This window comes from Silurus aristotelis (assembly GCF_946808225.1).
Source record: "Silurus aristotelis genome assembly, chromosome: 18".
In the NCBI taxonomy this organism is placed as follows: Eukaryota; Metazoa; Chordata; class Actinopteri; order Siluriformes; family Siluridae; genus Silurus; species Silurus aristotelis.
Window position 1 is genome coordinate 3104545 of NC_139591.1, and position 16108 is coordinate 3120652.

The window sequence follows — 16108 nt, forward strand, 5'->3', positions numbered from 1 at the left end:
ATGCATGTGAACATCACACAATTCACACTGTCCAAAATAACACACTTCACCTTCCAACAGCTGTTGCTAAACAGCACCAGTGCCTCCAACGTGTTTTAAAAAGATAGGTATTTGCTAATTTATCTTTTTTTTTATTTCTTTTAACCGTGCACCACACTGCGCTGCCAACGGGTACAAAACTCACAGCAGAGTTAGAAAGATCGAGGCTTCGTTATAAAAACAAACCTGGAAATGCTTCACACCGTCCTGCCAGATTACAATCAGAAAAGAAACCGGCCGTAATGTGAAACTTGTGTGCAATTTGTAGCTGGTGTTCGTATGAAAATCTCCAACAGTCCATGATGCAGTAGCAGTAACTATGTTATTATATACGTGTTGAAGCAGTGAGTCAGCTTGACTGAACATTTCAAATCCAGGGATACTGAACACCCTGAACTTCTACAGGCCCAACCGGGAAATGTATTATCCATCAAGCTATATTTTGTACCTATAATCAGCAAAACTTGAACTCCAGGGTGGGAAATAAACCAGAAATATCACAGTAGATTGTATCCATTAAATCAGATAAATAAATAAAACAAAGTCACTTAAAAATCGGTTGTTTCCTCAAAACAAGTAGAATTTAGGATTTCAAAAGTCTTTTACTCAGTCTATTTGGGAACTTTAAGAACTTATTGTTTTCTCATGAAGCTGCCTGGAAAGATGCCAACAGCAAAGCTTCCACAGAAATACTATTACACCCTCCCCCCCCCCCCCCCCCACACACACTAAATATCATAATAGAATATAAGTATTTCATCATTTACTGAACATAATGCATATATCCATCCTCCGGAATAAGGAGGAGAGGGACCATTCGGTTTGTTGTCAGTGCTCAGTTCGAAAGCAGCATGGAGTGCATTAGTGCCAATATAATCTGGAAATGCGCCATCAATGCTAAAAGGGATATGCTGATTAAGAGCAACATATACCTTCCATCCAGATTATGTCTTTCAGGGAAGGCCTTGCACATTTCAGTAAGACAATGACCGCATAGACTTTCGAATACTAGACGTTAAAAAAAATATCAAACTCGTGGTTTCTTGGCTGCTACCTTTTCCCAAAGCCCATTCCTGATCAAGCTTAAATCAAAGATATATTTTTACAATTTTTAGATTTGGGTGTTTTTTGGTTTTGTTTGGGATGTTTAAGCCAAATTTCCACAAAGTAACTCATTACAAACATTAATGTCTAAAGAAATATGGAATGCACAACTGGACAGGAGTGTTGCTGGGAGTTTTTACCAGAAACAGGAGGGAAATGAAACTGTGCAAAACTACATTTCCAGTGGCTATTCACAAAGCACTTTGCCAAAATACAAGTGATTCCTAGAATTTTTCCGTTTCAGTTTGATCAAAATTCACTAAGCAAGTTCATTAAGGAAAAAATAAAAAAAAATCAAATCAAACAAAAAAGTAATAAACAGGAGGATTAGTGCAAGTTGAACAGCCAGGCTTTGATGCTGCTTGTGTGTTTCCACCATGTGATGTGTGCCTACTGAGGTGGTGAAAGTTTACCTCAAGTATCAAAGGCTAAACAGTTTTGGATGTGTCCTGCTTCGCAGACTCTAAAAGGCCTCACATGATGGCAGAACTCTGCAAATAGCTTTTATTTTTGGAGGTAATACGAGACTTGGACTTATTATAAATAATTTCTCCATTTCAACATGCTCTCTGCTTGGTGCTGTGTCGCTTTTCTTGCATGCTTTTTGTCACTGCAGCTTAACGTGTCCACATCGGAGATCCATGTTGGATTTTATTCCAGACTTTAAAAACCAGTAAAACCCCCCACCAAATGCAAAATCCAGCGGCTGCGTTGGTGGCTGGTGCAGGTGCAAAGAGTGGGAGATCAGTGATGCATGCAGTGTAGTCTGGATGTCCCAGTGCTCCGGCTCTGGTATGTGGTCGGAATGCGCAGAAATTCTTTAAAGACGACCGATGCAGTGTGCAGCTCGCTGCCCCAACCAGAGCAGCACGACCCCCACCATCTCCATACCGGCCTCTCTCAGCAGGGGCAGCTCCACTAACCTCTAACCCCCCTACTCGCTTCCATTCGCTCTAAAGTTGCTCAGACAGGCCACAGCATACAGGCTTGGGACATAAACAGGGGTTTGGACATCACAAGCCCTTGTGTGCTTTCCACAAAAAGATAAGAGACCAGTGAGGAAACTGGATCATATGGTTAGATGCATGCGGTTTAACACCTTACTTATATTCCTGACTACGTACTTTACCACACACACACACACACACACACAGTTCCAGTGTCAGAGCAATGGAGCCGAGAGAGCTGATGAACAGGCAGTCCATTAATGGTCCACTATCCCGAGTGCTGGAAGTAGAGCATGGCCTCCGGAGAGGGACGGTGGGGGGCAGGGGAGGTATATACACACACACACACACACACACACACACACACACACACACTGCTTTCGGAAGTAGGGGGAAGGGGAGCACATGTACACGTGTTAAAACGCTGATATTCCAACTCCAGGACCAACTCCATCAAGCCACTGATTTCAAAGATGTGTGAGAAACTACTGCACTTAAATTACGTCTAAGCAAATTTACACGTTAGCGAGATCTGTATATGCAAGAGACATGCAGAGGGTAAATTCAGAGACCTCAATTCCAAGAATCTTCTTCGTTCTTCTAGGTTAACTACCGACCTTCACGGAAGAGAACACGTGAATAACATTGCTTAAAACAAAACTATGCCATGAAGAGTTTTTGCATTCCAACAGTGAACAGTTAATAACCTCAACAAGGATGATGGAACTATAATTAATGGACATTTGGCATCAAGCAGATGAGGATAGGTTCCTTTTTGAGTCTGGGTTCTATCAAAATTTCTTCCTTATAGAATTTGAGAGAGATTTCCTCGTTTTTGCTCATTAGGGCTGAACTTAAAAGTGATAAATCTACATGGACTGATCAATAATCGTAAACTGAATATTCGTAATTCTGCAACGCTGCACTTCAGGTTAAACTCTACACAACGCACCAGAACACTTTCGGAAGCGCCACTAGGTACTAAGGTACAATCCCAAAGATGTTCTCAGGTTGCTGAAACTTTGGCACATAATTCCTAATGGTTTGAACAAAAATAGGTCGATTACTACTAAAGGTTCGTCAGACAAACCACCGAACGGAAGCATGAAGAGCTGAGGTAGATATATACAATGTAGTCTTGGTCAAGTGTTAAAAAGGGTGTCAAAGTGTGGCGAGATTTAGCTTTGAGCACATTTATATCCAGTTTCATGAGAGTGTAGATCATGTATCTGGACTCAACATGCCTAAAACTGGTTTGACTCGAGTTTGAAATGACTCGCCCTGCCCAATAGACTTCCCGGAGCGCTAGTTCATGAACACACCGGAATCTCATCCACAAATTTTTATGAACGCAGTAAACCTTTCTAACTTCAAACACCTGAGGACAAACACCGTTATCTGGTATAACATTCAGAGCAAAAAATAAAAACCAAAATATGACCAGGAACAACAGCAACCTTAAGTACATGGTCAAACATCAAGACAATATGCCTTTCAACCTGCTTCAAGGTCGTAGCAAATGGTGTATGACTTAATCTCACACACACACACACACACACACACACACACACAAATTGGAGCCAAAGCACTCGTTTGTGGCGTCTTATCACAGAGTACTGCTAACACACTATGTGTTAAACATTCACCTTGTGGGCAATAAGGAATGCAGGTCTATGAAGTCTAAGCCCTTACATGGAGATCGGACGTTAATGGGGAAGTAACAACTCTATTAATATATACTTCATTCGTGAGGATGTTCAAAAAAAATAAAAGAAAAAAGCTGAGATGTGGAGGGACACTTAAATATCAGTATGAACTGTTAAAGAATTATAAATAAATTTGTTAACATTTTAAACTAGAAAATTGTTCAAGAATTATGAAAGATTTATTGAACATTTTCAATTTAGAATATTTGTAAAGAATTATGGATAATTTTGTTAAATAGCATTTGAAATAAATGAAAAAATTATATATTTGTTAACATTTTAAATTAGATGATTTAGAAAATAATACAATTTAAGTAACATTTAAAAAAAAAACTAATTGTTAAAGAATGATGCAGAATTTTGTTAAAGAACTTTGACATTTTTTTTAGAAAATTTTCAATAAATATATTTTTTAATAATGCTGTATTATTGACGAAGTATAAATCTCAAATGTACATAATGTTGAATTATTTTCTGAGTAAATATATAAATAATATTTTAAAAACTTTCGCATTTATTAAAAAAAGAAATGTGCATTTTAAAAAAATATTAATACTATAATAAAATTCAAGAAAGTAAGAAACTTCATCAGTTTCATGACCATTACTAAAACAAAAGGAAAAAAATATTCATCTTATCTACTCTAACGTTGTTCTATGGTGGAAGTTCCTTCACACAATTCTGGGGGAGATTCTATTCGGTGATGAGAAAGCGGATTGGAAGTGTTTATACTCTGAGATGTGGTCTTCCCCTCGTGTGTGCATCAGAATTCTGATCTGACAAACAATAATGCTCACAACCCATAAGCACCTCTACAGCAAACCCAAAGAAACGAGAGTGTGTGTGTGAGACGCCAAACGCACCGAGAAACGAGGCCCATCCGAGTCATAAAAGCAAGAGAGTAGGAAAAATAGAAACAAACAACCTTCTTCTCCATTCAGTCTCCTTCCTGCCAAACCTACCAGCAAGGTGGGGCATATTTCAATGTCTCAAAGAAACATGAGAGACTCGATTCATGGAAGAATCTGGGGCAATGGTGCAGAAACACACACACACACACACACACACACACACACACACACACACACACACACACACACACACACACACACACACACACACACACACACACACACAATATAAGTGAAAGTGAGAGGAAGATAAATCAATGCGACAAAAGCACTGGAAAAAGCAGTAAACACGCAAGCTGGCCTTTATGTTTTGAGGATAAGCCTGGATGCCGGAAAGTGCAGCAGATAAAGATAGCTCCCGCTGCGATATTTTTACTTACACTTCAAGCAATGAAGAGAAAGCCTTCTATTTAAAGTCCACTGGATTAAAAAAAAACTCCAAGCGCAAAACATTCAGGATGTCCCCTTGTATTTCCGTGATGAATCTAACGCCCAAGGCGAGTCACAAATTAGCCGTCATGACACACCAAACTCAAACTGATGGGTTTTTAGGCAAGAACCGAGAAAAAAATACATGTCTTCTATTAAAACTAGCTGTAAAAGGAAGGCTTTATAGCTGTTGGTTGATGTTTCTGCAGGTACGCTTTGCTCCATCATATGTAGCAGGTGAGCAAAAACCACAATAACTGGTGCTGCACCTTTTCTGAAGGATGTCCAGAAATAAACATCAGCCCCAAGAGCCATTTACAGTTAAATCACCACAAACATTTAAACATTAAATAAGCTTTATTTACTATTCAACTTAGAGATTTACTGATGGTGAGTGCAGATGATACGCTTTCTTTGTAATAGTGGGGTTTTTTTTTTGCTAGGAAATGGAGAAAAAAAAAAAAACTAGGGCCACATGCAGATCACCAACACAATCATGATCAATAGAAGTAGTGTCATTAAGATAAGTTGCACAGCTGCCAGACAGAAAAGCAACTGGTGTGATTTTTTTTTTTCCTTGGCACAAGGGACATTACTGTCTTCCAAGTAGCCAACAGCACCGAAAGAGTCTCAAAAGTTAAATCTGCTCAGTAGTCCATCTCATGCGGGAAAAAAAGGACACTGTTACAACTCTATCCAGAGCTAAATTGTTGCATGAGAACATTAGAGAGAACAGAAAGTGACAGCTTTCTGGATAATAAGCTCTATTCAGCCTTAATGCTGCTTCTCCACCAAACATGGCTGATGCCTTGAAGAGAGGGAAAGAAAAAAGTCAACAGAGACTAAACTTGACCTCGAAACAACAGAACAAGACAAAAGGAAAACAACTGCGGAAGAGCGTCCCGGGGGAAGCACTGGGCCGGAGCAGCTGCCCGGATGAACACTCTAAGGGAGAAAAGGAGTGGCTGAGTAAACACTTCGAAAGCCTTTTTTTTCTCTTTTGTAAAGCAGACTGGAATGTAGCTAATGGGAGGGCTGGAGAGGCTGAAGAGACTGTGGAGTGGTTGAGGGTGGTTAATCGGCCATTTTCTTCACGAGATATCTTCTAAATATTTGGATCCCCCTCGCAAGGTCCTTCTGCTGGCACTCCGTGTGGTGTAGTCTATCCATGGCACACCAAACAATCCCTCGTCTCCGAGTCCACTGGTCGGATTGCGTTACCAGTCCCTTCAGGAGCAAGATGATTGGAGGTCAGAGGTGTCTTCCCATCCTGTTCCTGGTTGCATGTTTCTCCACAACTTTTCACTCATTGCTCTGAGGGACAACTACATAAACTCTTGATTGCACCAGGTTCCTCAACTTACCCTCTGGTGCTAAACGGTAGCCGCAGAACATGAGTCCAGAGGCCTGTTACATTCTTCTTGTCGATTGACACAAAGGTATCGGTTTCTTACCAAACGAAGATTGCAGCTGAACAAAAAGTACACGTCTTTGTGTCAAACCGCATCGATAACGTTTGTTAAAGTTCTCAGAAAAGCGCAGAGAAATCTCTTTTAGATTTAGAAGTTTCTGCGCAACATTCTGCAACACTGCTACACAAGTGTGTGTGTGGGAGTTTTATTGCCATTCCAGTTGCATGCACCCCTCTGTTCCACAACAATGGTCCTCTTATTGGGCCATCAAGACTTGGGCTGAAGCCCACAGTACAGATTTTTTTCCACACACGTCCGACTGTAGTTTACCCGAAGGATAAACAAGCAGTCAGATTCGGGCTCGTTGCACTTTTTAGTTCAAATAGTTTAGTTTAAAAAAAGGCCAACATGTTCATAAACAGCTAATCCAGTGGTCGCCAAGCTTTTGTACACCACGAGTTTATCTTATGTACTGGCTGGTGTGGCGTGGAGTGTGTTATTACAAGGCGGTATGAAAAGATTTTTTCTAACACGCCAACAGATGGCAGCACAAGGCTGCACGCACAGTCACAGGGAGCGCTGGCCTTCATAAGTCATCGTGTCTAAAGACATTGACATCTGGAGCTGTGCAACTGGTGCTATTCTGACCACGTGTGTTGCCACGTCTGCGATTTCATCATAGACGGTGCGAAAAACTGGATGTTACACAACGACGATGCACCGGATCACCGAGCTCTCCTCACATGCGAGATTCTCGCCGGAAACATCCCACCCGACTTCGCCCTCTTCCTGAAGATAAAGATCCAACTCAAAGTTCGGCATTTTGACAACATAGCAGAGATCCGGCACACACCGCAGAAGGTGCTTAACACGCTTAGAAAAGAAGACTTCCAGGACATATTCCAGATGTGCCAGGATCGCTGGGAGCACTGTACTGCTGTTCAAGGGGATTATTTAAAGGTGACAGTGTGTAAATGTTAAATAAAGCACTTTCTTGTAAACAGGACTAGTCTCTAAACTTTTTGATACCACCTCGTATGTGGGTGTAGATACTTTTCCCAGAACCTGGTAGCATCTCTTTCACAGGTAGTTGGGGACCTCTGGTGTAATCCGTTACACACTGTTTTAATGCAGCTGATTTACAACATTAGAACGATGCGAAAGTATTAAAATTTAATTGAACGAAATGTAAGGATCTACACCCTGTATAAAATTGTTGGAGACTACAAAAACAAACAAAACTGATTCCACCAAATCCATAGTGTGTATTTTTACCGAAGTGTGCTACCTACCGAAGGCCCCTTCATGAGACGTATTGTTTTAACTGGTAATCTGGGCGTGATTATTCACGGACCTGTGTGTTTGCTTTTCACATGTAATCTCCAGCTTGCCTTGTCCCGCTGCTAACTAAACAGAAATGAGGGGAGGCGGGGTGGACCCCTGTGTCGGCCGACAGCGCCTAATGGGCATGGAAATATCTGGACCTTTGTTGCTGGCGTTCAGGCATGAGCATCTGAGCGAACCCAGGCTTTAATCAGGCGCTTTCGGGTGACCGTGAAGAGACCTTGACTGGTTAGACAAAATAGGCCAAATCTCAGGAGACCTTCGCTCAACAGAATGGGGGCAAATATCTTTACACACCAATAGTAGCTATATTTACAGGCGAGATGACACACTGAGGGCGATTCCCAGATTGTTCGGTTTGGAACAGATACATTCGGATTCGATCATTCAGCATGTCCCTGCGAGTGATGTTAAAAAAAAAAAAAAAAAAAAAAAAAAAAAAAAACACTAAACGTAAAAACGTCAGCAATAACATCGGTTCAAATCACAGTACAATGTTCTAAATGAAGTAAAAAAAAAATACACGAAAGTGGGAAATATATATGCTTAAATATATATTTATTGTTTTTAATTGTAAAATTTGTTCCTGTGAAAATACACTGATGGCCAGTAAATAAAACATCATCCAACAATTTATTCTGCAACATGCACAAACCTCAACAAACTTGTTTTCATTACAAGATTTTTCCTGTCGGGCGTTTTCTGAGGCCTTAAACGATCCGAACGACTATCAATTCCCACGAATTACATACAAATCAGTACAAATAGTTCTAGCTGACGTGCAAGCGGGTGGCGAGAGACACGGTTCTAATCCTTGTGCCAAACATTCAATTTCTGAACATTCTTGTCCTTGCCTACTTAGCAACCAAATACTTCAGACGACAACAACCATTAGCAGCTCATGATACACATTAGCGTGTGGGCTTCACGAATACGACTTCACATGCAACCGCGGAACACTTTCAATCCCGGTAACTTGGACGCTAACGACAGGCTTAAAAAATAAAAATAAATGCACGCGTCAACAAGTAGATGGAAATCTTCAAAGAAATATATCAGTATACAGACCTGTTTGATTACCAGAAGCAAAGGGTCACATGTCGAGCGTGAGTATCGGTGACCCTGGGTTTGTTCCTCTGCCAGAGTGAATCTGGGTTTATGGCTTCCAGCAAAACCCTTCATAAGAATGCATTGAGCGCCATAAGTTCTTCTTACCGTATCAGTTTCACAAGCAGAGGCTTCCCAAGGGAACTGCAGTGACTTGAGGCAGGTTGAGATGCCAGGTTTAAGACGGCAGCCATCCGGCCCGTGTGCAACCTCAGCAGCAGTAAAGTCAGGATCGTGCCAGATGTTATGCAGCTAATTTAAGGGGAAGGTCAGTTTTAAAGAGTCAGGCCTGTTGAAATCTCTTAACATGGTGACAGTGAGTCAGACACGGTCCTTACGCACGACAAGAGCACAAGATGTGCAAATATTCCTTTAAACAGAAACTACCATCTATTAATTAAAAAGATCTCCAAATCAGCCCGGGTCGTGTTTCCTCCGAAGACCGAGCCGTATTTAAAGTTCTCTGCCTTTGCCCCTGTTCTGTGGTCGGACAAATCGAAATTTACAATTATTTTTAGAAACCATGGACGTGCCTCCTCCAAACCTAACATCCAAAAAGCCACCATCAATGCCGAAAGGTATGCAGAGGTTGCTGAACAATATATGCTTCCATCCAGACAACGTCTTTTTCGCAGAAGGCCTGAAGAAGCATGTCTTCATAGTTGAAGAGCATGTATTATGAACAGGCCTGGCTGCAATTCAGACCGTTCAGAAATCGAAAACATTCGGCGCATCATAAAATGAAAAATACAACAAAGAAAACCCAGGACTGTTGAGAAAACAGAATCCTGTATCAGACTAATACAAAACAACATTCCTCTCCCAAAACTCCAACAACTGGTCTCCTCAGTTCCCAGATTGTTGTTAAAAAAGACAGGATGCTACACAGTGGTAAACATGGCCCTGTCCCAACCTTTTTTTTTTTTTTTTTTTTTTTTTTTTTTATATAGACGTATCCCAGACATGAAATTCAAAATATTTAACACTTGAAAAGAGTGCATTTCCTCAGAAAACATCAAACATTGGAACAATCTTCTATTGAGAATAAAATGGGTTTATGAGATTTCCTTTGCCTTCTGTATTTATTTACATTTTAAACAAGCGTCTCAACTTTTCTTTGGAATTGGAAACATCTCAGCCTGATGTTCAAATGTATATAAAGGTTGGCATGACTGATACTTTAAGGCGCTACATCACCTTTCACCTTTGTCCAAAATTGAAATACCTCTGTGGTACACAAAAGAAAACAGCAACCAAAAAAAAAAAAACCCTAAACCTCAATTCCATCATCTGTCATTTTGTACTTTGACTGGACATAGTGTACTTGAGCTACTTTTAGTTTCCTTTCCAAGGTCACTGTGATGGAGAAAAGTGTGTTGTGTAAACAATCCAGCATGGTGGTGGTGTGCAACGAACACACACACACATACACACACACACACACACACACACACACACACGTCTTTCTCTCACATGCGGATTGTTCAGAATTTCTAATGCAGGTCATCATTAAACTTCGTATGATAATCTGACAGAACCATCATGTGCCCACAGCATGATTCTACAGTCTGGGCTTAAAAAATAAAAAAATAATAATAATCAGCCCCAGACTCACTTTTATGTCTGTGTGTTTAATAATAATAATAATAATAATAATTTAAAAAAGATGTGGATGTAGTCAAATCAAGTCGGATTTTATTGTCATTTTAACCACATACAGTGAAACAAAACCGGCGTTCCCTTCGCCCAGGATGAAGGCGCTATAGACAACATAAAGGAAACCGGGAACTACACAAAACTAACAACAAAGTGCAACATTAAGTGCAAATACAAAAACACAATATAATACAAAGAAAATACTGTAAAACAGTGACTGTGGAAACAGTAGACACACCGTGCAACGTGACGAAACCTGTCCAATATGTCTAAACAAACCAAAAAGAACAGGAATATCAATTGTTATAACTTGCTCCACCAGACATCAACACCACTATATCTCCACTATGATCCAAAAAAAAACGCCTACGTTTAGTTTCACACCACAACGCAAACAGTTTCACTTGGCTAGATGAAAGCCCTGTGACATTTTCTTTTCCAGTGGAGGTATCTTATCCTACATCTGACTGGCTGCCTTCTGTAAACCAGAACATCAAGAACTGCTGTCACATCCGCTGGAAATGCAAACAAATTAATTACGATCCCATGGGTTGGGAACACCCAGCTCAATCCACACTAACGGAAACTTTCATCTGCAACACAAACACGTGGGCAGTTTCGCAACTCGTGGTCCAAACCCCTGCTAAAACACGGAAGTAAATGTGACTTTTACTTTGCTACATTTCAAAGTCAAATTTCCCTTTTAACTTTACATTTTGCAAAATCAATCATTTATTTATGAAGATAAAAACTTGTTCAAACACGCAGCGATCACCAACATCAACTACTGATCACCAACATCAAGCAGAACATTTCAAGAGGAATAAATGATGAAGAAACTCCAGACTCGAACTCGCCACAACACGAGTTTATTTACGTGATTTTTTTTTTTTAAAGTAGTTGAAAATAAGTTTTTGGGTTCATGATCATTGTAATAGAAATCAATTATTGTTTGAGTCATTAATATCATTCTATTAATAGATCAGTGTGCTGAGAGTCACATTCGAGTCTTTTCACATCAAATGAGTTGATTAAGCAGAGTCTTGTAACAGAAGTAATAATAAGACATAATAAAATCATAGTATTTTGAATACTTAAGAAAATTTGAATGCAAAAACTTTTAAACTTTCATTTGAGTGACCGTTTAACGGAAGTAATATTTTATCGAGTGGATCGCTACTTCAACTCAAGTACATGGTTTGTGTACTTCATCCACCACTGAAACGCGGGTTTAAAACATTTTTAAATAAGAATACAGCGTTCGAAATTTAAATACTGGCCTTCGATATTCGGTCCGACTTTTGTGTTATAGAAATTTGCCAAACAAAAGTTGTTCCTGTATAAAAAAAGAAAAAAAAAAAAATCAAACATCCCCCACTCTGCATGGCCAACTGACCCCTTCTCTTCAAACAAATCAGTGCCTACGGTGATCAAGGGGAATCCTTCAAAGGAAACAAAAGCAGGCCAGACCTCTGAATAAGGTATCCCTTTTTTAAAACTATGCCAACCCGACACAGTGCTTCAATAGCAGCCTCCTTTGATCTTTTCTCGGCTAGACGATGGCGGCTGCGTTCAGCCAGATGAGTTCCTCCTAATGTCAGCGCGCAAACAGACCAGAGGAACATCTAAGGAACATCTGTTTTTTGGATCCCTTTCAACACCTGTCAAGGAGACATCATCTACCTGGGACATATGGGAGGGTGGAGGCGTGGAGAGCACGATGCTCATCTTCTCACCTGAGGGGACACGACTGCAAGTGAATCAGGCGACTGACGCGGATTTCAGCTGCTCTGACTCAGATTCCCTTCACCACTCTTACATGCAAATGTGAATAAACAGGGAGGAAAACAACGACTCCGTTTACAACCGTCACAATCTCAAATCCAGCGAAGCAGAAAAACTTTAACCTTTGTTTTGTTTTCTCACACTAAAACAACAAAAAGCTTTTGCCCTGGGTTTTTTTTTCTGGAATTTAACCTGGTTGATGACAAAGATTAAGTCATTGCCCTTTTAAGCAAAACCTTGAAGAACCCATCTTCATCATCCATCCATGTCCTGATATTAATGCATATTTTCATACAGACACACACAAAAACACATTTTCAATCCAAAATTAAATCTCAACCAAATTGCTTCTTAAAAATAAAATATATTAAACTTTCTACAGATTTACATTTCTAAGTGAGGTACAATTACTTCTGCATAATTTTCCTCCTCGTTGTCAAACATGAGCTTTTATAAATAAATAAAAATATAAAAAGGTGTTCACACTGTTCACAGATAGAGAACTAACATGGACATGCTAACACCCAAATGGAGTTATGCATGTGTGTGTGTGTGTGTGTGTGTGTGTGTGTGTGTGTGTGTGTGTGTGTGCGTGCGTGTGTGTGTGCGCGGTTGGAAGAACTTGTCTAAAAGCCTTTTGGAGAAAGTTATTCATTAAAAAAAAAAAGTTATTTATTATATTTTTATCGTCATTTTGTACTTCATAAAAAGGTCAAGAGAAACTTTTTTTTCCCTCAGAACTGAATGAACACACCTGCACTATGGACCAACCCCCAGAAACGTCTTGCTGACCCAACAAAACTGCTTAGTCCCAAGTCTTAATACACAGTCATATTCTCCCAGGCAACGACTTCATTTACTAGAAAACCGCTCCATTAGTACTGTAACTGCTTCACACACAGTCAGCATGTGGGTCTTTGTCAAATTTAGCACTTATCAATTGTGAGCTGTGTAGGAAATTCCACTAGCGCTGATTACGGATAAATGGATAGACATCGTTCGACAGACAGATATCAATAAACAGAAAGACAGACAAATAGTCCGATAGACAGACAAAGATAGATGGACAGATAAGAACACAGAGGTAGTCTGACAGATAGATAAAAACAGACAGACAGATATAGAGACAGATATAGAGACAGACAGACAGACAGACAGACAGACAGACAGACAGACAGACAGACAGACAGACAGACAGGAACACAGAGGTAGTCTGAAAGATAGATAAAGTCAGACAGACAGATATAGAGACAGAAAGACAAAGGAACACAAAGAGACATGCAGACAGACAGACAGACAGACAGACAGACAAGACAGACAAGACAGACAGACAAGACACAGATTTAGTCCAACAGATAGATAAAGGCAGACAGACAGATATAGAGACAGAAAGGCAAATTAACACAAATAGAGAGACATGCAGACAGACAGACATCTAACCAGACAGACAGACAGAAAGAAAAAGATAGATAGACAGATAAGAACACAGATGTAGTCTGACCGATAGATAAAGAGACAGACAGACAAACATAGAGACAGAAAGACAAATAAACACAAATAGAGTGATATGCAGAGAGACAGGCAGAGAGACAGACAGCTTTGTCACTACATAGTACAGATCATACCTATTTACTTCACTACATCAAACAGATTTCCATTTTTTTCTGCTCTTCATCATATTTATATTCATGATCTACCTTGTTGCAGGTCAGATTCTCACCATCGCCTCACACTTTTATTAAAACGTTTATTAAGGTTATTAAAAACAACTTTATCACATCTCATCATTCTACCTGAAACCTTGGTTTTGCTGAGCAGATATTAAAAGCAACACTAAGACACAACAAGAGCAACACAGATGAGAGTCTGGAAGAGAAATGACAAGACTGGGGTTTCCTAATCTCCTATTAGTCCATGTAGATCTTCTTAAAAAAAAAAAAAAAAACAATCATTTCTTTATTTATTAATACAAGAAAAAAAGGAGTCAAAACATCCTGGAGCTAAAATTAGTGTCTGTGCATTCATGCCCATGTGCTTGTGTATCTCCTGTGGGCAACTTCTGCTCCTCATGCAAAGCGGTTCTCCATGTTCAGACTTTTCTCCAGAAGCAAGAACATTCTCCACTGGTTCCAGCTCACAATTTTTATATGTTATATATTTTTAATAAAGTGAAGGAAACTTACCCTGGTTGCACAGAATTCAGATCTGCTGGAGCTCCTGGAGGTCCTGCATGGTCGGAGCTGAGCTGCTCGCTGCTGCTGCGGCGGCAAGAAGTAGTTTTGGATAATTCCTGAGCGCCAGAAGTCTGACTATTGCTGGTTTTGTCCAGAAGAAGGTGTTCAGTCAGTGAATTGGTGTGCTGAGCATGTCGGCTCTGCTGGGATAAAGTGGCCTGCACGGCGGCGGGTGAGGACACGGATAGGTAGTGGAGCTGCGCGGCGATTGGAGCTCCGGCGCTCTCGGCGGAGGAGAGATGGTGCAGCGCGTCGTCTCTCTTCAGATCCACGCTCCTGACTTTTCGCAGCTCTTTGCGTCTCCACTGCGCATTTTCGCCCGCGTTTCTCTTCGCCTTCCCCGGACTGGTCGGAAGACCAGGAGCACCGAAACCGCAATCTGGTCCGCTTCCGACGTTTGCACACTTCGACTCCGTTAATCCCGACGACGAGGTCCGGCTCCCCGCCGTCGCCATTTTCTGCCCCGGTTTTTTTTTTTTGCCACTTAATAGGTGCAATTGGAAAGGGAGTGGAGGAAGCAGGGGGGGAGGAGCCAATGGGCGGAGTTAATGCACCTACTTTCTGTATACACGCACAATCGACAATATGGAAAGCCAATTGGGTGTACACGTGTGGGCGTTTCTCTTGTAGGTAATAATTTGGTTCAGTTACTTATACGATACTATTGTCAAATCATTTTTCCTACAAAAAAACAAAATGCAAAACAAGGAATTTTCTTTTGCTTTATATAAGTAACACTGGATTTAAAACATGTGCGAGTCTTAAATAGGTGCAATTGCACAACATGAAATCAATTGTGACATGCAGGAAATTGCACTATCCCTAGATAGATAGATAGATAGATAGATAGATAGATAGATAGATAGATAGATAGATAGATAGATAGATAGATAGATAGATAGATAGAAAAGTGGGGGCTCAGTGGTTAAGGATCTGGGTTATGAAAGTTGTGGTTTCAAGCCTCAGTATCAGCAAGCTGACATTCTTGGGCCCCTGAGCAAGGCCCTTAACCCTCAGTGCTCCAATGGCACTGTAACATGGCTGACCCTGCTCATGATACCAGCTGCTTAACATCGCTGGGATATGCAAAGAAAAAATTTCACTATCCTGTAATGTAAATATGACAAGTAAAAAGCACCTTTACCTTTATAGATAGATAGATAGATAGATAGATAGATAGATAGATAGATAGATAGATAGATAGATAGATAGATAGATTACAATTAGATAGAGCTTACATTTGTTTTTCCTGTTTGTCATTTTTATGTTTTCGTGATCTTCCTTGTTGTCGGTGAGATTCTCACCATTGTGCTGCTGTCACACTTTTAGTTCTGCTATAGGGGCTATTAAAACATTCTCTCGTAACATTTCATCACATCTAATCTTTTTACCTGAAGCTGCGCAGATGTTAAAAGCAACACTTAAACAAATCAA

The 16108-nt window shown here is 40.3% G+C and overlaps 1 protein-coding gene across 1 annotated transcript in view; it reads right to left on the reverse strand.

Annotated features, from left to right (window-relative positions):
• The window catches only part of map3k1 (mitogen-activated protein kinase kinase kinase 1, E3 ubiquitin protein ligase), a 36149-nt gene extending 20980 nt beyond the window's left edge, over positions 1 to 15169 (reverse strand). Inside the window, exon 1 of the mRNA XM_083568293.1 lies at positions 14624 to 15169. Coding sequence (XP_083424419.1) covers positions 14624 to 15129 — 506 coding nt within the window. The 5' untranslated portion in view covers positions 15130 to 15169. The remainder of the gene's footprint in view (positions 1 to 14623) is intronic.
• Positions 15170 to 16108: the final 939 nt, after the last annotated feature.